This window comes from Panthera leo, chromosome C1 (genome assembly GCF_018350215.1).
Source record: "Panthera leo isolate Ple1 chromosome C1, P.leo_Ple1_pat1.1, whole genome shotgun sequence".
NCBI lineage: Eukaryota > Metazoa > Chordata > Mammalia > Carnivora > Felidae > Panthera > Panthera leo.
This window is the reverse complement of record NC_056686.1, coordinates 99,555,152-99,577,772: the sequence shown is the minus strand read 5'-3', so window position 1 is coordinate 99,577,772 and position 22,621 is coordinate 99,555,152. Positions and strand designations below refer to the sequence as shown.

The 22,621-nt window shown below is 42.9% G+C and overlaps 1 protein-coding gene across 1 annotated transcript in view; it reads right to left on the bottom strand.

The window, feature by feature from the left end:
- The window catches only part of CD101 (CD101 molecule), a 37,158-nt gene that overhangs the window by 13,186 nt on the left and 1,351 nt on the right, over positions 1–22,621 (bottom strand). Inside the window, exons 2-6 of the mRNA XM_042953584.1 lie at positions 13,701–14,081; positions 11,734–12,150; positions 6,550–6,936; positions 3,101–3,484; positions 2,005–2,409 (exon numbers count right to left, since the gene is read on the bottom strand). Of these exons, the coding sequence (XP_042809518.1) occupies positions 2,005–2,409; positions 3,101–3,484; positions 6,550–6,936; positions 11,734–12,150; positions 13,701–14,081 (1,974 nt within the window). The remainder of the gene's footprint in view (positions 1–2,004; positions 2,410–3,100; positions 3,485–6,549; positions 6,937–11,733; positions 12,151–13,700; positions 14,082–22,621) is intronic.

Sequence of the window (22,621 nt, the reverse complement as noted above, 5' to 3'; positions counted from 1 at the left end):
TAAGGCAGAAGGGACATTAGAGGCCAACTGGGACAATGTCTCCTCCATCCACTGGATGGGGGAATTTCCTCCCCAGCAGCCCCACTCACTGCCCATTGAGCCTCTGAACAGTTCCCCAACTGACAAACCAGTCCATTCCATCTTTGGACATCTCTGCCACTAGAGAATTCTTTCTGATATCAAGTTGAATCTTACCACTCCATACCTTCCAGCCACTGGTCCTGGTTCTACCCTTACCTGGATGAGTGGGATGGGAACATGGGGTGGGAGGAAGTGTCATACAGGAAACTAATCTCTTCCACATGATAATGCCTCATTATTGAAGCTTAGACATCTTCTCTTCTGCAGCATTTCATAAATCAAAGTGAGAGAAAGTGCCCCTATTAATGCTTTGTCTGTGTGCTCACTCTCCAGAGTACCCCCTGATTCACAGTTTGCCAAACGCCCTTGTTGGTATCTGCCCTTGAACTCAGGTAAACAAAAGCAAGTTGTACGTGGGGCTATTAACATTATATGTTTCTTTGCAGCCAGTCAACTGTAAGAATCTCATACAGATACATAGTCAACTACCCTTTTATTCCAGCAGCTTTTCTGCTCCGTCGGGAAGATGAATGCTAAAACCTGCCTTCCAAACCTTATTCTAACCTCTTGCTGACATCACTGATTCTGCTTTTGTAACTGCTTCTTGAAGTTGCCAGTAGATCCCTTTATTCTTCCTTCAACAAACATTTATTAAGCACACACTGTGTTCTCTGTCAGACTATTCCCCACTCTGTGGCTACCTCCCTTCCGTGGGTTCACAGTCTAGAGGGAGACACTAGTACAGTCACAGAGGCTTAGGATTACAAGACTGTGTCACCCAAGAGTGACAGAGGTATGCAGAAGTCAGAGCACAGGGCACGACTACCTAACTCAAATATGGGAGTGTGGGGAGGCTTTCTGGAGAAGAGACCTCTAACCTAAGTCTTAAGGGTTAATAGGAATTAGTCTGATGGAGAAGAGGCTAAAGCGTTCCACACAAAACACATGACTTGAACAAAGACTGAAAGAGGGAGAGAACATAGAGTATTTGAGGGCCTGCAACTAGCTCAGTGTGGCTGGAGCTCAAATTCAAGATGGAAAGTAGAAGATGAGTCAATCGACAAGGAGATCATTACTAGTACAAAAGATGTCACTCAGCAGCAGAGAGAATGACCACTACCATGTCTGAGCATCCACTCCACGCATCGGCACTGTGCTAGGCACATTATCTGTGTGTCACCACCTTTAACGTGCGCATCTTTAAAGAGCAACTTATGGATGAAGTACCTAGACTTGGATGGATTGTGTGACTTGTCCACAGCTATGCTGCTGTCTGGTGCCTGTCAGATTGAAATGACTTCAAAGGCTCTTGAACACTCTGCCTTAAAAGAATGCAAGCCATGAAAGAAGATGCATGACCCAGCAGAACTTTGCCCAGGTTGTGTCATACTTTTTACCTCTGTTCTTTTACCAGCTGACAAGGTAAATTATATTTGACTATAATCATATCCTCTCTCTTATACATTCACGTGGTAAAACAAGAGGATAAATGTATTCTAATGGAATTTACGTTATCCATACCACTAATGGAGACATTCCAAACATTTAATGACCCATGAGGCATGGGCAGTGACCAATCCAAAAGAATGCCTCCCCCAGCTCTAGGAGCTGGCCTTAGAGGCCCCCTGTTGTGCCACATGGTACCTTGCAGGTGCTGGGAACTTATGGGAAGGGGGGAAGGGGCATGGAGCCACAGTTATTATTAGTCAGTGTGGAAGTCTGTCAATGTTTTAACGATCAGTATGGCCATCCCATGCACGTTAACTCAATGTCAGCCTGGATATTGGTTCTCTGTGGTGCTAACTTATACAGTAAGAACATGGGGAGAAGGTATTTTATGTTTTCATTCTACAAACTTACCCAACATGGGAGAAATGTGTTGGCTTGTTTTTAAAGCATGGATTAATTTCAGGTGGTGTTTACCTGGCAAAGTGATGGCTATCATCAGCGAGTGAGAGACGGCAGAAGCCCTCGGGGGGCCGCTCGTGTCTGGGGAATTTCTGGCGTAAACTTCTACTTGACACCGATAAACTCCTGCTTCTTCCTCCGTGGCATCGTGGATTAGGAGTTGAGAGTAAAATGAGGACTGCAAAAGCTTTGTCTTCTTTTGGAACTGAGATAGGAAATCCCCCCACTCAATAGTGCCGTTCCAGGCGATTCGCACAAGCAGATAAAAGACCCGAGATCTTGCTGGCTGGAACTGCCACGTCACAGTGAGTGGCACCCTGAGGTGGGAGAAGTCAGCCTCCACTATGCAGGACAGGCCAAAGGTATTGGTTAATGTCACTTGGGGTTGACGGCTCATCAGCTTAACCTGTAAACTCGACTCTGTGGGCAGAAATAGATGGGAAACAGGATTTCTAATATGCTTATCAAATCAAAGCCTTCCTATTCACCTATTCACACAGAACCATGCATTTGTACATCGGGAGAATCAAATATTTGGAGGTAAAAGTTGACTCACAGTACAGCCTGTCCTGAAATCTGTCCTCAGATTTCCAAAGCTGACCCTCTTCTGAGAGTGTTCTCAGTAGTGACAACAAACAGGCAGTGTCTCTCCAGCCCGCTGCTTAGACAGCTGCTACGGAGTGGGTGGAGCACTCCCCAGCCCAGTGGCTGGCCTCCTTCCCTTATTTCCACTCACAGGCTCAGTGTCACTGTTGGGAACATGCTAGAAGACTCTGCAACACAGGGCCACAGCTGTCAAAAGCCCAAATGTATGAGGCTCAGCTCCACTGGCCATGTGTCCTCTGTAAGTCTACTCCAGGTCATAGGCTTTTGTTTTTAGCTGTGAATAATAGCCTGCAAGGGGCACCCTACAGATGATCTTCGTAAAGATGAGGAAACTTTAGAGAGTAGTTGACGGACATGGCAGCCAGAAACGATGCTCCGTGTCCTGGGGTGTACGTGCCCTAACTGGGGGGTTCAGGGTGACACACAATCAGATTCTACTGCGTCGCACTGCAGAGGAAGGTACCGACGACCCGCAAGCTCAGAAAAGGATTTCTTGGACACTTACCCAGAGATCTGATGGTGACTGACAACTTCTGAGTCCAGCTCTGACCTCTGGCCTGGTTCTGGGCGCTCTCAGACACTCGGCACTCGTATATACCACTGTCCGTAATGGTGGTGGAGGCGATCTCCAGCTGGAAAGTGGCCCAGTCCGTTTTCTCCAGCCTTGTGTTGCCGTGGTTATTGAATTCCTTGTAGGGGGCGCCTAGCTGCACCGTGCCATCCCGCCCCATGCCAGCCACGAACTCTGGCTGCGTCTGGCCCTGTGGGAGGCGCCACCATTCCACAGACAGGGGACTCTCGGTGCCATCGGCCTTGCAGAGAAGGGTTAATACCTCTCCTTCCCACACTGCTTGCTGCTTGCTCTTGGTAGATAAGGCCACATTTCTTGCTGTGGATTACAGATTTGAGAGGAAAAAAAGGGTTTCAAGTAAATGAAAACGTTTCGAAAACACAGTGACATCTCTTTAATTAGGATTTGACTCGTTTTGTGACAAATCAGATCAGGCCGTGTAGTCCTGGAACACCCTCAGAAAAGAGATTGGCTAAACACTTAAATAGTGGGCACAAGACAATAGAAAGAATATCAGGAGAACTTATTTACACTTAAACAATTTATAATTTGCCCTCGTTTTTAGTGATTTGTTAAATCAGCCCTTCATTAAGAACATCTAGTTGGGAAAACATCTGGTAATATTTTCTTAGATTAATTAGGGTGGGTATATGAGCCTGAAAGTAACAAAGCTGTGTTTATTTAAATTTCTAGTTTTTTGGAATTTTGTGTTTCACAGTTCAAAATGACATTCCTCTCCCTACTTATCTTTCCCTAATTAGTATGTGTTTTGAACAGGGAACGAGTGTTGGTAATTAGATTTCTGTTCAAATTACTGCTATTAAGGGTGCCTGGCTCGCTCGGTCCATGGAGCATGTGACTCTTGATCTCCGGGTCATGAGTTCAAGCCCCACACTGGTTGCAGAGTTTATTGAAAAAAAAAAAAACAAAAAACAAGAACAACAGAATAAACAGAACACTACCATTAAAAGCAATTACTTGGGAGAAAATACACATATATAGATTTCTCTTTTTCAAATCATATATTCATATAGCTAGAGATATATTAATGGTTTGATTGAGGGAAGATCCTTCTTATAGCTGAACTACAATGTTAAACTGCAAATATACGTCTGGCTCCCAGAAATTCAAGACACGTGGAAATGCAAACATTTGGACGCATCCTGGGCAAGGTTTTGTCCTGGGTGCTGTGTGGGCAAGGCAAAGACATCTCAGTAGTTCATGCATCCCAGGCTTAAGGCCGAAGCCCTGGGAGTCAGAGTTACCCTGGGAAACACACTGTCCTCCCTGAGCCTCGATTTTCTTTCCTGCAAATACAAAGGTAATAATCGCACCCACCTTATGGCATTGTTGGGAGGACTAAAAGTGGTACATGCTTAAGGGCTTAGCCTGCTGGCAAGGGGAAGCTAATAGCTTTGGCTGTAATGATAGGTGCTTAGTGAAAGTGGGGTGGTTCAAAGACAAAAGAGAAAAAAACAAAATAGAACTGGGATGAGAAATTTAAATAGGATCTAAGTGAATTTGCAAATTGTTCTTCCCTGCTGAGGAAGGAGTTTAGTCTTCTCCTGCTTTATATATATATACATATATGTATATGTACATATATATATGTATGTATACGTATGTATGTGTATATGTATGTATATGTATGTTACAAAGGCAGAATGAAGGTTGATATCCACAAATAAATTTAATATATGTATTTAATATTTTAATATAATTAATAATACTATTGATTCTTATTTCAATAATATTTTATATATACTATATATTATATCACATATATGCAAGCCTGCTTCCAAATTTTGGGTGTTAGAGGCAGGATTATACTTAGAGTCATTTTCAAGTTAAAAATAGACTCTTAACTGAAGCTTAGAGCGTAAAGAGGAAATTATTACTCATAATCTCACTACTCTAATATAACCATTATGATTAGCTTCAACTAACATCAATTTTTTTAAGAAAAGATGAGGTGTCCTTAACTCATTACAGTCATTACTGCCCCTTGGTAAGAAGTAATAAACTTATCAAGCGTGTGTAAGTTACAGATTCACAGTGGTAGCGAGTACCCCCTTCTGTTTAAAATATTCATAGAATGATAAGACTCTGCTCATACTTTGGTTTGATTTTCAAAACTGTGAATGCTCAACAGGATCCTTAATAAATTTGCTAACAATTTTTTTCTGTTTCTGCACACTGGGCCCAGTTTGGATTCCAGCCTGTACAAAGAACTATTTTTTGCTTTGGAAGACCACCCTACTGATGGGCTTAGGATCTGGGCACCCTTTGGCACAAATTCCCACATGTGGAATTTAAGAAAGCTTTACCGATATGTTTCAGCAGCGACTGAGATGCGTGAAACAGAGACCTAGACCTGTGTAAGTATGTAAGCCCGCCCACCTAGTTCTTCCTGAATCCTAGAAAGTTTGACCAAATGTTTAGCATGAAAACTAACACCAACACGCTTCCTGGCTTGCCACTCTAGGCCAAAGCTTGTGATCTTCATTGCTAGCAAATGGGGTGACGGAGAAAAGCATGAAAGGGAAATGTGTCCATCTTTGGAGATGCCTCCAAGGAACCAGTGAGACAAGGGTATCTTTATTTTTTGTTGGGTTGTGTTTTGTGCTCTTGGGCAATTAGTCTTTCCAGACTTAGAATATAATACCCAGCCCGGAGCATCCTAATGTTAGTTGTAGATTTGTCTGTTTTCTCTTCACACAAAAAGCACTGACTGCTCAACCATGTTTCAGGTCACCCAACCTTCATGAACCAAACAAGGCCTAAGTGGCCTTCCACTTTCATGCGTACAGATACCCAAAGTGGTTTGGACAGGCACGTCACATTACAGCAAAATGCAGGGGACGACATCTGCCTGCTATCATTTACCTCTTCATTTCTTAGTCTGAGTCATGCTTTGATGTGGCATTAAGATGCACTATCATCCTGTGTATCAGGTTAAGATAACAGAGGATTGACCAAAGGTACCTGAAAGGTGTTTGGGGGGGTGGGTTGAGGAGCATAATGTACGTGTGCATTCCCCAGGAAGGAGGCCAAGTGTCATTTTTCCCTCTTCACACACTCACATCACACAGACAACGATAGAAGACAGAGGGTTTCATTGATACAGGTGTTCCCTGCTTAAAGAAAAACCCAAGGTGCAAAAATTAGGACTAACAGCAGACAGAATCAAAGAATCGAAGACCTAAGACAGCAAGAAGAGACTTCAGGACAATCTAATTGTGTGTCTTTCACGCCACCTCAAAGCGATCCGACTGACACCTGCCTCTGCAGGAGAAGTCCGCTGTGTCCGTGAAGTCATACTGTACTCACAAAGGAGGGAAGCTGAGAACGGCCCCGTCATGTGTGGCCCTGACTTCACATACCTGCTGGCATCCTCAGATGCACGCGGCTGTCCGGTGACTGCTTTCTCTGAAGCACATCCCAGGAGTCCATCTGATTTCTTACCACCTCTTCCACGGCACATGTGTAGGCCCCTTCATCCTCGGGGCCCACAGAAAAGATCTTGAGAGAGAAAACCTTGGGGTTTAACTTTGAAACCTGGAGCTGTCCTTGACTTGCTCTCTCTCTGTAGTCTCTCTTGAGGTCCAGAACACCACTAGCATTGATGCGGGCCACCTCGTTACCATTGAAGAGCCAGATGCCCTGAAGCTGTGGGTCCTGGCCACTGCCTACGACCAGGCAAACCAGTTCTAAGGGTTTCCCTGCTGTAAACGTGCTCTGGGTGGTAATGTTGACTTGAAAATCTCTCACTGGGAAACAAAAGCAAAGCAGATATTTAGAGAAGTCACAGCATCTGTCCTTTCAGTACTGCAGGGAGATAATACCTCCTATAAGGATCCACAAGGATTGAATTTCATGTGGGAGTTTAGCTCCAAAGAGCAGGTCAGCCAAAGAAATGCCTAGAAGCAAAGATGCCCTTGACTATTCCTTAAATCATTCAGAAAGAACAGCATACATAGCTTTCTGAATGCAATCCTATTAAGCAAAACGTATGCATAGAAATATAAAGTATACAGTAATGTATCTTTTTTTAATAAAAAATATATAACATCTTATGGTATGTTGAATCGCTATAAATTGGGATTTTTTTTTGGCTGAGAATATCCAGTGGAATTTTCTTAAATTAAAGCACATGTGATGTATGACTAGTCTGCAGTTAACATAATCCCTAACCATGAAAAACTGAAAGTTTTTCCTAAGACTGGGAAAAGGCAAAGATGCCCACTCTCACCACTTCTATCCAACATAGTACTGGAAGCCTTACCCAGAGAAATTAGTCAGGGTAAAAAAAGTAAAGTAAAAATGAAGTAAAATCATCCATTTGCAGATGACATGGTCTTATATATAGAAACCCCAAAAGACTCCACCAAAAAACTATTAAAATGAATAGTTTCAGTAAAGTTGCAGGATACAAAATGAACATACAAAAAAAATCAGTTGCATTTCTATATACTAACAACAAAGTACGGCGAAACAACAAAGTACAGATAGCGAGTAACTTGTTCTGTGAGTGTTCCGCATGACGAGCAAACATTTCTAATAAATTTTAACTTGATAAACGAGCGATGTCTTGCAATATGAGTAGTACGTGACATCAAACGTCACATGATCACAACTGAGCCAATGGTTCTTCTCTCTCTCTCTCTTTTGCTGTGGGATTGTGGGTGATCGTCTCCCATGCTCAGATGCTCAGTCTCACACCGTGGTGTTTGGCAGAAGTCAGTGATTTTTCAGAACGTTGGAAGGTGCCCACAACTGGCACCAGTGTATTTTTGTCACTTCAAAGTGCCTATGGATAGTCCTTTGATTTCCAGACAAGAGTAAGCTTAGAAATGCTTTGCTCATTCTATGAATTCTATATGTCAGGCTGTCTGCACATATAGACCCTTTCCTCTGCTGCCTTATTGCCAATTACATTAAATACAGTATATGACAAGAGTTTATTGATACTATACCGTAATCAACATCTGTTCGTGATAGTGAAAGTCACCCTTCACAATAACCCTCTTCTCTCTTGTTTCCCTCACACCAGCCATGAAGATTTTCAAAGGTAAGTACAGGTTAACTTGTTTATTTTTCTTTATATTTTTGTATTTTCTTTATTATTTTATATTATATTACAGTATTGTAATAATTTTTATGTGAACATTTTTGGGTTGTGGAACAAATCATCTGAGTTTCCATTATTTCTTATGAGGAAATCCACTTTGATATACAAGTGCTTTGGATTACCAGCATGTTTCTGGAACGATTTATGCTCTCAAACCAAGGTTTTACTGTACTGGAAAAAGACATTAAGAAAACAATTTCTACAGATGGACAACAGGCACGTGAAAAGATGTTCAGCATCACTCATCATCAGGCAAGTGCAAATCAAAACCACAATGAGATATTAGTTCATCCCTGTTAGAACGGCTATTTTCAAAAGGACAGGAAATAACATGTGCTGGAGAAGATGCGGTGACAAGGGAACGCTTTTACACTGATGTTAGGAATGTAAATCGGTGCCACCAATATTGAAAACAGTATAGAGATATCTCAAAAAATTAAAAATAGAATTACCTTATGATGCAGCTATTCCTCTTCTGGGTATTTATTCAAAGAATACAAAAACACCAAGAAGATATATGTACCCTTATGTTCATTGCAGCATTATTTATAATAGTTAAGATACAGAAACAACCTAAGTGTCCATCAGTGGATGAATGGATAAAGAAAATGTGGTACACACACACACACACACACACACAGAAGAATACTACTTAGCCATAAAAAAGAAAGAAATCTTGCCATTTCCAACAACATGGATGGACCCTGAGGGTATTATTTGAAGTGAAATAAATCAGGCAGAGAAAGACAAATACCATATGATTTCACTTATATGTGGACTCTAAAAACCAAAACAAATGAACAAACAAAATAAAAATGAGCTCACAGATACAGAGAACAGATTTGTGGTTGCCAGAGGGGAAGGGGGTTGGAGAGTGGGCAAAATGGGTGAAGGGGTTCAATTGTATGCTGATGGATTGTAACTAGACTTATGGTGGTGATCCCTTGTAGTGTATACAAACATCGAATTCTAATGTTGCACACCTGCAACTTAATGTCATATACTAATTTTATCTCAATTTAAAAAAAGCTCATTTACAATAGTCGAAAAGAAGAAAAGAAGAAAATACTCAGGAATAAATTTAACCAAGGAGGCGAAAGACATTTGCACTGAAAACTACAAAATATGGATTGAAGAAAGTAAAGAAGATGCAAATAAAGGGAAAGATATTCTGGGTTCATGGGTTGGAAAAGTGAAAGCAAGTATTGGTGAGGATGTGGAGATCAACTGATGAATGGATAAAGAAGATGTGGTTTCTCTATACAATGGAATACTACTTGGCAATGAGAAAGAATGAAATCTGGCCATTTGTAGCAACGTGGATGGGACTGGAGGGTATTATGCTAAGTGAAATAAGTCAGGCAGAGAAAGACAGATACCATATGTTTTCACTCATATGTGGATTCTGAGAAACTGAACAGAAGACCATGGGGGAAGGGAAGGAGAAAAAATAGCTACAAACAGAGAGGGAGGGAGACAAACCACAAGAGACTATTAAATACAGAGAACAAACTAAGGGTGGATGGGAGGGGTGGGGGAGAGGGGAAAGTGGGTGATGGGCATTGAGAAGGGCACTCGTTGGGATGAGCACTGGGTATTGTATGGAAACCAATCTGACAATAAATTTCATTAAAAAAAAAAGGATGTGGAGGCAAGGGAATGTAATATTGGTGGGAATGTAACATTATAGAAACAGTGTGGAGGTGCCTCAAAAATTAAAAACAGACCTATCATATAATCCCAGTGATCCCACTTCTGGGTGTAGTATCCAAAGGAAATGAAGTCAGTATCTCAAAGAGAGATCTGCATTCCCATGTTTATTATGCATGGTAACAAAGATAATGGAGTCAACCTAAGTACCCACTGATGGATGGATGAATGAAGAAAATGTGGTATATATACACACTGAAATATTACGCAGCCCTGAGAGAAAAGGAAGTCCTGTCATTTTCAACACCACGGATCAACCTGGAGGATATTAGGCTAAGTGAAATAAGCCAGACACAGAAGGACAAAGACTGCGGGAACTCGCTTGTATGTGGCATCTAAAACTGCCGAACTCATAAAAGCAGAGAGTAGAATGGTAGTCGCCAGGATCTGGGGGAGGGGATGGAAGAGGGAGATTTTGATCAAAGGGGACAAAGTTTCCATTATGTGAGATAAGTTTTATAGATCTAATGTATAGCAAGTGACTACAGTTAATAACACCGTGTTGCATACTTGAAATCTGCTGAGAACAGAGATCTTAAGGGTTCGCACCATACACACATGCACACACACCCCCCACCCCCCCCACCTCCCCCACACACACTACACACAGAAAGTAACTATGTGAGATAATGGATATGTTAATTAGCCTGACTGTGGTAATGGTTTCAAAATGCATGTCTATCAAAACATCATGTACACCTTGATGGGGGGTGGAAGGGAGGGGAGGGTGGGTGATGGGTATTGAGGAGGGCACCTGTTGGGATGAGCACTGGGTGTTGTATGGAAACCAATTTGACAATAAATTTCAAATGAAAAAAAACCATCATGCACACCTTAAATATATACAATTTTTGTCAACATAAATAAAGACTTTTATATAAAAAGTTCTCAGAGAGAAAAAGCACCCATGATGTGCCCCCACAGAACTCACTGAGTATAACTTGGACACTCAAGGCCAAAGACAATTTTGTTAATGAAACAGAATAACACTTTTCCTAAAAAAAAAAAAAAGAAAAAAAAAAAAGAAGGAACTTCCAATGATCCGTGGTTGGATCACTGCTTTTAGCATGGATATATATAGTTTTCACAACCTCTTCCTATTGGACCATAGCCTATGTAGAGAAACCAGGAATCACAGCTGAGGCTTCCTGCTTGCTTTGATGAAAACGCCAATGGATCATGAAGAGGGACACCATCCCAAGTAGGAAATGGTGTCAGGTGGGAGGAAAGCCTGGCCGTGACGAAGAAAGCCTCCACCGTGGAAGCGGGCTACTCTGGGGCCCGGGTATCTGTGGTGCAGGATCACTGGAGAAACACACCAGCTCAACTTCTTACCAGTATTTAGCCTGTTTGAGGCTCAGGTTCCTTGTTTTAAAAATGGGGAGATGACTAGCTGCCCCATAGGGTAAGGACTACATTAGATAAAGTGCAGATAAAGTGCTTACACAGAGCTTGGCAAGAATAACACCATTTCCATGCATGATTTGTGGCATCTATCTAACCATTCAACAGACCTTATCCCATAGAAACCCTGCTGTGGGCAGACCCCCCCAAACCAAATGTCTTTCTTCTTATTGATGCTTCCTAGATGCCCAAAACAAATTTTATTCAAACTTTCTAAATGTGTTTTTTTTTAGATTCAACCGAAGATTAGAAAAAATAAAAAAAGATGGCCCAAAAATACCCACTACCAACATACTAATGAATTTCCTGAGAAGATCATTACCTGTCGGTTGGATCCTCAGAGTTGTTTGATCCGTCTGCTTTTTCGTGATTAGAGTCCAGGTTTCATCTGGATCTTGAATCCATTCGGTTGCCTCACAGAACAGCTGGCCTTGATCGGAGGGCTGGAGCCTCCCTACGGCCAGCCTGAAGGTAGTGACCCCAAGCTTGTTGAGATGCACATCACCAGCGGCAAACCTCTCGGTAAATGAGGGCCCAGGGATCAACATGAAATCTTTGGAGAGGGAAATAATCTCGGTAGCTTGGCTTCTTTCTCCATCCTGGATCAGGTGCCAGGTGACAGACAGGTGGGTATGCTGAGTTGTCGCTTTGGATGCTTCACACGTAAGTTCTAATGATTCGCCTTCCTTCTTACTGAGAATCTGGGAACTCATGGTGGCAGAGAGGGTATCTGGAATAACTGAAAGCAAAGGAAAGATGACAACTGACTGGCCCAGGAACCCATCAGACAAGCCTCCTTAAACGAAGATGGTGCCCTGACCCACCATCTGTAAAGCACACACTTTGAGTTGTTTTCCACCAGCCATATGCCTTCCCTATTGCCAAGGGGAACATTGGCATCTGTACACATAGCCTATGGAACTTGGCAAAACTAATGGCTCGGTGATGTATTGACCCTGACTTTACATTTTTAGCGTAGGCTGTGACCAATTTAGCTACTTAGACACGGAGTATTTAAGATGGAAAAGCACTGGGAGCTAGGAGACCTACATTCTCATCCTGAGTCTGTCCCTATTTGACGACAGGAACTGGAGCAAGTCGCTTCACTTCCTTACGCCTTACTTAACCTGCTTCTTCGTAAAGTTCTGAAATAATCTCTTTTTTTAAATTTTTTTTTAACGTTTTATTTATTTTTGAGACAGAGAGAGACAGAGCATGAACGGGGGAGGGGCAGAGAGAGAGGGAGACACAGAATCGGAAGCAGGCTCTAGGCTCTGAGCCATCAGCCCAGAGCCCGACGCGGGGCTCGAACTCACGGACCGTGAGATCATGACCTGAGGCTGAAGTTGGCCGCTTAACCGACTGAGCCACCCAGGCGCCCCTGAAATAATCTCTTATAATCTATCACCCAGAGCCAAAATGCAACCCTTACCACAATTTTGATAATCACCCTACTCACCTATCATCGTGTTTTTCCTCAAGGGAAATCACACAGCCTCTGCTTATGTGAAAGCAACACTTAGATTCAATCAACAAATACTGCTTGAGCAACTACTCAGTCCCAGTCACTGTGCTGGGGGCCGAGGTAGCTGTGCTCACGGAGCTCTGGGTGAGGTAGGGGTCATGTAAGGAGCCAAATATCACATAACCTGGGTGAGTGCTAACAATAGTGATGTGAATAGAGCATAAGGAGGAAACAAAGATATGGGAGCACTGCCTGAGACAGGACAGATTTCACAGAAGAGGGAATACCTAGGCTGGGTCCACAAGCATATGTAGGAGTTGGCTAGACTGAAAGACGGGTGCTAAGATATTCTAGGCAAAGGGGCAATGTGGTCATTGCAAGGACTATGAACCTCTCTCTCTACGTAAATATGCTAGAGGAGAGTAATTGGGGAATCATAATTTCCACGTTGATGACTTATCACTGATCGTGCTAATACCAGCTCTTTTACCAAGTTAATGTTCTCCCTCCAAGAAGAGACTTGGCCTGGGGAGAACCCTCACAGTTCTGTCTGATCAACCTGCAGCTAGCTATGGACAAGGCCTTCGGAGACTTATACACTATCTATATCTTCATGGCAAGGTTGACTAGAGAGATGAATTGAGAGTTTTAGAGAATGTGGGATACTGATCTGTGACCAATCTGCAACACATCCAGTGGGCCGCGAGGGCTCTCTTGCCAAAGGGCTTGACACAACGTGAAGGCACGTCACGTTGCAAGGCATCGTGATGGTGGGGGTCTGGCTTGTCGGGGGACCGGCAGGCGCAGGAGGCCAAACAGCTTACCAATGAGTCTAGTCTTCGCACTGTAATTGCCGTAGTATTTTTTATCCGTGTTCGGTGTGTAACACTCATACTCTCCAGAATCCTTCAGCTGGACCTTTGAGATGTGCAACAAGACTGAGTTGCCCCGGACCCTCTCCACGTAGATCCCCCTGCTTCGCACTCGCTGCGCGTACACCGCGTAAGTGAAGGTGGCATCCGCGGTGCTTATGATCTGGATTTCTCGAGTCGGGGCTGTCGGCAGGTAAACGGACCACTGGAAGTGCTGCTCTGAAGGTCCCTGGTAGCCAGTTACATTGCAGCCAATGCTGACAGGGTAGCCTTCAGCCCGAAACAGCGGTCCTTTCTGGACCGTTACTTTTCTCTGGCCAATGCTGAGCTTAGCTTGCAAGGAGGAGGAAGAAAGGGGAATAAAAATAGATTAGTGCTCCGGTCCCCCGTGTGCCACCTTATACAGCTCCCTGTATTATAGTTCTAGTAAATGAGATCACAGGTTATTAGCTATAATCAACTCAAATGTTCAACACCTCCTCCAGGCTGAGGAGCAGTGGAATGCCTTCATGAGTTCATTGGGTTTTTTACAACTTTAACTTCCACAGTAATTCCTAGGCTCTTAAAAAAAAAAAAGTCAGCTTCACCCGTGTTATGACTGGTAACGCTTAGTGCCCAGTGTTATCTGAGGGCACTTATTTGAAAGTAAATACAATGCATGATAATTCGCCTTTTACATTATTTTACGGGAAAATTCAGCAAGTACTTCCTCCAGACTCCAATTCCCGGGTGCCTGTCAGGCTGTCCTCACAGACATTGCTGGAGAGACAAAGTCTAGGGTACCGCCCACGCTGTCCATGCTGCCCAGCTTTCTTTGTCTTGCTACTTGGTTAGAACTATTTGTAGCCCGCGGCCAGGTCTGATGCAGGACTAGCTAAAATTAGCATCTGAAGAGCGAGGCATTTCCTTTCTATACTGGGGAGGGTTTGGTTTTTGTTTTTTTTTTTTTTTTTTTGTAATTTTTTAAAGAGCCACTGCAGCCTTACTGAAAAGCTTCCTAAAAGATGGCCCATCAAGTCCACCAGGATCTGGGATCAAATTCACTTCAGTTCTCCTCTTACCAGAAGTTTTCAGTTGGGACTACTCAGGAATGCTGCCTGTTGAGACACACATCTCAAGCATTAGGGTGAAAGGACAGAATATGATCAAATGGCAGCATTTTCTTTCTTTTTAAAAAATTTTTTTTGACATTTATTTATTATTAAGAGACAGAGAGACAGAGCATGAGCAGGGGAGGGGCTGAGAGACAGGGAGACACAGAATCTGAAGTAGGCTCCAGGCTCTGAGCTGTCAGCACAGAGCCCGACACGGGTGGGGCTCGAACTCACAAACCGCGAGATCATGACCTGAGCCGAAGTCGGACGCTTAACCGACAGAGCCACCCAAGCGCCCCAAATAGCAGCATTTTCTTTGCACGTTTTCAAACTCCGGCATTTGGCAGAAATTAAAATGTCTGTGTTTATGGAGCATGTGAATACCAAAGGTTAGTTTGTGTTCCACAAAGAACAAAGAGCTAATGACAGGTGCCAAAGGGTGAGCTGAATCTTTCACTGGGGGCCTGGGGGCTGAAGACGAGAGGAAAGATGGAAAGACGTCAGAAGAGTCCGATGGGCAGCAATTGCTGGGATTGTGGAACGAACAGAATAGAGTTCGTAAGAAGGTAGGGCAGCAGCAGAGTACCCGCTGAATTTTGCAAATCCACAAAAACAGCAGCAAGTCAAGGAGACTAGAGTGGAAGAAAGTGAGAGAAAGGAAAAATGGCCTTACAGAGACCATGAGAAGGCTGAGGATAGGAATTTTGGAATGGACACAATTCTGATAGAAGGGGCCCTACAAAAAACGGGGAGAAACGGCAAGTGGTTATCTGATGTAGTCCACTACAGATCACAGACTGAACGCTTAATGCAAAACTGGGAAACAAGCAAACCTCCAATCCACCACACGCATTTTCCCGTAGTAATGAAAATATGCCAATTTATTCATAAATCCCGGTTGATGTCATATATTTATATTATGTTCGAACGGAAGTTAGAACATAAATATAGGAAAAACATAACTTATTACTTACCAAAACATTACTCAACAGAGACCATTTGAGGCATTTTTGGCAACGCCAGCCAGACTTAGGCACATATCTTTTTTTTTTTTTTTTTTCATGACCAGCCCTTTTATTTTTATTGTAACAGAATCAATAGAAAATGTCAGAGTACACTGCAACATAGTAGGATAAATACAGTGTCGTGAAACTTTTTTCATTTTGATACATTTGTGTTTGTATGTATAGTAATTACGTATATAAAATACATTCCTTGCTGTAGATAATTGGCAAAAAAAAAAAAAAAAGTGAAACCCCCCTGTATCTCCTTTCAACCAGATTGCACCTTTTAGCCTCTTCATAGAAATTCTGGAGGACCATGCCTGTTGTCCAGTTGGGATCTGGGAATCATGGCAAAAATCCCAAATGTTTATGTATATCAAGTCACATTTTATTTCCATTTACCTAGGTTAGAAATGGAACCTTCTGGCTATTTGGACCCCTGTCCATTCAGGGGAGAAAAAAAAAAGTTTACTTGAGGAACATGAGGAGGAGAAAGACTGTCAACTCCACCATTTTCTAGACACTGATTCTGCCTCTCTTTTGGTAACATTCTAAGCCAGTTAAGGGAAGGTTACATTGATTAAAACGGGCAAGCATGGTTTCCATTTGAATGGGCACCTTTTTCATTTTTTTGAGAGTGGATTCTGTGGTGGCGCCACAGAACTGAACCACAGAGTTCCTTGCATCCAGAGGGGTGACTCCTGACATTTTCCTGCCAGCAGCCTCCAGGTGAAAGCTATCTGCATTGACCCCAGGAAGCCTCAGTGTCTAATGTCAGGATTTCCATTCCACTAGAGATGGAAACTCAGAACACTTTTCTGTTGTTGTTGTTCAAAGAACCCCAGAATATGTCAAAACGCAGAATCTCCTAAAACATAATTTTAATGTTCACATCATTTTCAGAACACTGACTAAAGGCCTAGCAGGGACCTTGAAAATCACTGGTTTCACCATTTTTCTTTCACACTTGTGCAACACTGAATAGGTGTAAATCCAGCCTTTACAGAAGAACGCCCAAATGAAATTTAATTTTCTTCCTCAAGTAACCCATTTCAGCAATATTTGTGAGTGTTGGTGCTCATTAAGTATGAGTCATTTGGACTGACATACAGGTTTGGGTTCATTCTGACAAAGTGTATTTGGTTAGGAACAAGTTAGTCTGTGATTACAGGAAAACGGTACCCGATTTCCAATGGTAAACCCCACCCCCACCCCCTTCACAGCTGAGCAGCCTAGTCCTGAGAGTGGAGTGTACTCTCACACCTGCTCTTTTGTCCCCCTCAAAAGGAGTGCTGTCAAGATTTCGGTAAGGGAATGATAATAGAGGCAAACAGTGTGTTGCTGTGATTGGAGAAATTGTGTGTTTGTAGAAAAAGGGCTTGGAATTGTGCATCTTGGAACTATGTTTACGTGAGAAAAAATGGGTAGTGCAATTGTCATGTCTATGACAACATTTTTCTTTGTGAGCACTGAGCTGGATAACTGAAGCCTCGGAGTGGTTTGCAAGAGAACTGAGGACGAATATTGCTTCTAATCTGGTCCCCAGAGAGAAGCTTCTTGGTGAGGGGGGGAAGGAATGGGGATTTAGGCTGGAACACTTTTTTGAAAGTAAATGACGAAAAACATACAAGACGTTGCCCGCTGGGTTAGGCACATATCTTAAAGAAATGTGTGCCCGTGCATCAGGCTACCTGTGCAAGGACACCCACAGCAGCACTGTTCATTGTGGCCCCAGTCTGGACAGCACCCATATGTCCATCAACAGCTGAATGACATGACTGTGGTATGTCCATAAAATGGAATATTACACAGAAGTGAAAGCGGATGGATTGTGACTGGTTGTACTGTGGATGACTGTGTTTAATGAACGATGCAGAATACTTGAGAATCTTTTTGACTATATACAGAGTGAATATAAAAATTTAAAAACAGGTAAAACCACACCAGAGTGTTCAATAAATGGAAAAATAACAGATAAAGCCACTTAAAAAGGAAGAAAAGCTGGGAAGTGGTTATCACGGAAGGCAGGACAGTGATGGTGTGTGCAGAGAGGGTTATGATCTGGCTGGGGCATGTGGCAGGGGGGATGGGTGTTTCTAGCAATATTCTAGCTCACGACCTGGATAGTGATCACATGGTTTTTACTTTTTACTTATTTATTACACTGCATGTTTATGTTTTGTTAACTTTCCTTATGTGTTATAGTTCCACAATAAAAATGTTTTTAGAAGGATGGTTTCTGGGGCACCTGGGTGGCTCAGTCGGTTCAGCATCCAACTCTTGATTTTGGCTCAGGTCATGATGTAGGTATTGTGGGATTGAGCTCTGCATCAGGCTCTGTGCAGAGTGTGGAGCCTGCTTGGGATTCTCTTTCTCTCTCTCTCTCTCTCTCTCTCTCTCCTGCCCTCTGCCCCTCCCCCTTTCATTCTCTCTCTCAAAAAAGACTGCTTTTAGAAGTATGGTTTCTAAGTTACCACTAACCTGTTTCTAACACGGCATGTTACCACAATATTATTTTGGTGGCTAGGCAACACTTTTCAACATTTTCCATGACTTTTCAGTGATGGATACCACATCTGAAATATTTTCTTGCAAAAATTAGCACTCCATTTTCTAGTGCTTTATTTGCCAATCCAATATTTATTCAACAACTTATAGTATTCCTGATACTTCAAGGAACTAAGAAACGAAGATGGGATGGGGATGGTCTTTAACTTTGTGACTGTATAAGTCAAGGAGGGTGGTGGTCATCTCTCTGAGACAGGGGATGATAAAACTGTTCTGAGGAATTTGAAGGAAGGGGGGAAACAGGGAAGGTTTATGGGAGAGAGATGGTATGAGAAGTGGAATTTGGAGAATCAAAAAGATTAGGATAATTTAAGTGGGGAGACTTCACGAGAAAATTGTATGAGTAGGAATTGGAAGACTTGTTTAGGAATTAAGGAGCGATAAACTGGATCAGGGGGAGGGTTACATCAAGATTAATAGAAGGAGGCAAGGTTGATAGGAATTTGGGGCCCAAAGCATGAAGGACTTAACTATCATGTCTGAAAGTTTGAACTTGACTGATTAGGTGCTGGGGAATCCACTGGAAGTGTTGGAAAGGTCTTAGGAAAATTAGCCTGACAGCTGTGTAGGATGATGGGAGTTAGAAATAAACATTAGGGAATTCTGGTAGCCCGGGAAAGAAGTAATGACAGCAATAAGAATGGAAAGAAAGGGACTGTCATTTCGAAGCCACTGTGGAGATAAAATCTAGAGAGTTTTTCAGTGCCTTGGATGCTTGGAGGTAGAAGGGGTGGATGGAGATGAAAGGCAGGAAGAAATAAAAAATGATGGCAGGTTTTGTGAGGCTGACCGAGGGTGAAATAGTACTGTTAATAGAAATAAGGGTATCAGGAAGAGACTGTTGCGTGTTCAAGGGTGAGGGAGAAGATAATGTGTTTGATATTTGAAAATACAAAATTCGAACACCATTAGGTAAACAGGAAGGATATCCAGCAAGCATTTGGAAATAATATTTAAATATATATATATTTGTACTTTTTAAATTATTATTGTTTTTTTTTAACTTTAGAGAGAGAACATGCAAGTAGGGAAGAGGGGCAGAGGGAGAGAGAGAGACAGAGAGAGAGAGAGAGAGAGATAGAGAGAGAGAGAGAGAATACTAAGCAGGTTCTATGCTCAGCACAGAGCCTGATTCAGGGCTTGATCCCACGACCCTGGGATCATGACCTGACCAGAAAACAAGAGTCGGAGGCTCAGGGTTCCTTGGTTAAGCATCCGGTCTTGATTTAGGCTTAGGTCATGATCTCACGGTTTTAGGATTGAGCCCTCATCGGGGCTCCGTGCTGACAGTGCAGAGCCTGCTTGGGATTTCTCTTTCCCTCTCTCTCTTACCCCCCCACCTCAAAATAAATAAATAAACTTAAAAAAAAAAGGGTCAGAGGTTCAACTGACCAAGCCACCCAGGAACCCCTATATATTGGTACTTACTCAACTCAAGTCTACTCAACTTGGAAAATATTTGTAATCTAATCCTTTTAAGAACTCTGTGATATCCCCATATTTAGCAATGTGAGACTTGCAAATGGTTGAACCAGACTCCAACCCAGATTTGCAAATGTCAAATCCCTGGCTGTCTCCATTGCTTCTCACTGCTTCTTGTGAATGGCTGCTTGTAACCACCGAGGGTTCTGGGCCACAGGTGCAGATTCGGTTGCTGACAGTGCTGGGCAATGATAGGGAATACAAGGAGGAAGGCTGAAGAGAGGTAACTAGAGGGTCTCTCTAGTTCAGGGACAGGATGAGGAACAGACCTACAGAAGGAAGAGTGAGGGAGATAGGAGAGCAGCCGGGACACAGCAGCTCGGAAACCAAAGGAGGAAAAACTTGACACTAAAGAGCTTGTCTGGTTGTTGAGCGCTGCTGGGAGGGTAAGGACCCTAAAGGCAGGGCACAGTCTTTTTAATTTGATGAGGAAGATATCAGTGGAAATTTTTGTAAAAAGAGATTTCAATAGAGCAGAAACAGAGGATTTCAAGGGTAAGAAAGGGTGTAAACTACCCAAGACGTCTTGTGGAGACAGGAAGCAGCATAGGGTGGCAGCTGGAAAGAGTAGCTGAGAGGGGAGGAGCAGGGAGGGCTCGAAGGACATGTTTAAGGACAGAGAAGGTGCAGAGGGGTAAAGATAGATGACGCCAGAGAGGATGATGAATGGAGGAAGGTCCTCGTAGAGGCGTGAGGTCAAGAACATGAGTGGGAAGGGACTGCTTTCTCAGAGAAGTGGAGCAACCGTGTGGAAGTTTCATAGGTATTTTTAATGTGAAAGGAATGGCTGACAGAGGTCAACTCAAATGGCTATGCATTGGGACCATGCGCTGAAGCATCTTGTATAATTACATTCTCTGTGGGATATGTTGTACACATCTCTCCTCCTCCTCAGGGGTAAACTACTTCAGAGGGCTCTTCTGTTGCTTTCTCTTCCAATCAGAGGGTTAGAAATCTTTGCATGGCAGCTCAAATTCCCATTGCCTAATGGGCACACATCTGGGTGCCGACATACTCCACTGAGGTCACACTTTTGAAACACAGAGAATTCTCAGGTACTGGCTTTGTTCAAAAATATCCCCGGGACTGCCAAATTTATGACTACAATATTACTTAAATGGAAGCTGTTAGGCTGAATCATACAAAATGGCCCATAATTGACCATTTTTGACACACAAAAACAGCAACTTCAAATGATTCCACTTTACACAAAACCTACCTGGAGAACATCAAGCAAGACAAGCAGTATCTCTTTGTTTACACGTATAAAAACCCTATACACTTGGAGGCTGAGAGAACTTCCAACCAAAAACATTTTTTTTTCTATGCATAAAGTCTCAGTACGATTAAAAAAAAAAAATCGGCCCCTCCCCAGTACCCTCCCTCCCACCTTAGTGGTTTTTATATGTAGGGCAGTCAGCGTGAGGGGTGATGGATCAGGCAGGCAAAGCTAAGTCCAAGAGCTCATCTACCCATGACATTCACCTCATCTAGCACCATGTTCTAACAGAACCGATCGGTCTTTACGCTTATTTAAAAAAAATAATTTGGACAAAGTATACATTTGCTAAACAACACAACTGGTCAATTGATCAGGGTTGAATTTCCTTCATGATTTATAATTTTCCCTCCATATGTATAAGGAAGGACAAAGCGTGGGCTTCCAAAGTTCTTTCAAGTTACTTCCTGATTTATGTGTTCTCACATAAAAACTATGGCTGTACACAAAATGAGTGCTGGATAGTGAGTCAGAATTTAGAAGAAATAAATACAGGGGCGCCTGGGTGGCTCTGTTGGTTAAAGGTCATGATCTCACAGGGAGTTTGAGCCCCGCATGGGGCTCTGTGCTGTCAGCACGGAGCCCACTTTGAGTCCTCTCACTCTCTCTCTGCCTCTTCCCCGCTCTCTCTCTCAAAAATAATAAATATTGGGGCGCCTGGGTGGCTCAGTCGGTTAAGTGTTCGACTTCGGCTCAGGTCATGATCTCGCGGCTCATGAGTTCGAGCCCCGCGTCGGGCTCTGTGCTGACAGCTCAGGGCCTACAGCCTGCTTCAGATTCTGTCTCTGGCTCTCTCTGCCCCTCCTCCACTTGTGCTCTGTCTCTCTGTCTCTAAAATAAACAAACATTAAAAAATTTTCATAAGAAAAATACTAAACATTAAAATAAAAGAAGTAGTAAATATACACCTCATATATATTTATAATTGTTTACATGAGTTAAGGAAAAGCTTCCAGCTTCTCTTTTTTGAACCTGCCTACAACCTGCCTTCACCCAGGGCTTCCAGCCTGCTCACCAGAAAAAAAAAAAAAAAAAAAAGAAAGAAAGCGTGTGAGAGAGTTTGCAACGTCTGACTTGTTGCACAATGTACACTCCATTTTCCCCAATACACAGGCCAAACACACAGGCCAAATACACAAAGCACATACACTTAAGAATCATACTCAGGAAAAAAAAAAACCCCACCAAGATTCATACTCAACAAGTGACCAGGGCACATAGGAAGGTCCCCATCCAACTACCCAGCCATCAAAGCTTGCCAAGCCAGTCTGGTGGGTGCCCATCACTCAGCAACTAACTGGTTCTTGTAATGAATCCTGCAGACCACCTCTTGCCCATCAGGCCCCAGATCTGAGCCTTGCCTCACACAATCCAACATCCACTGTACCCCGTTCAGTTCAAGCCAGTGTTCATGAAGCACCCCAATGTGCTGAATGCTGTAGCCTC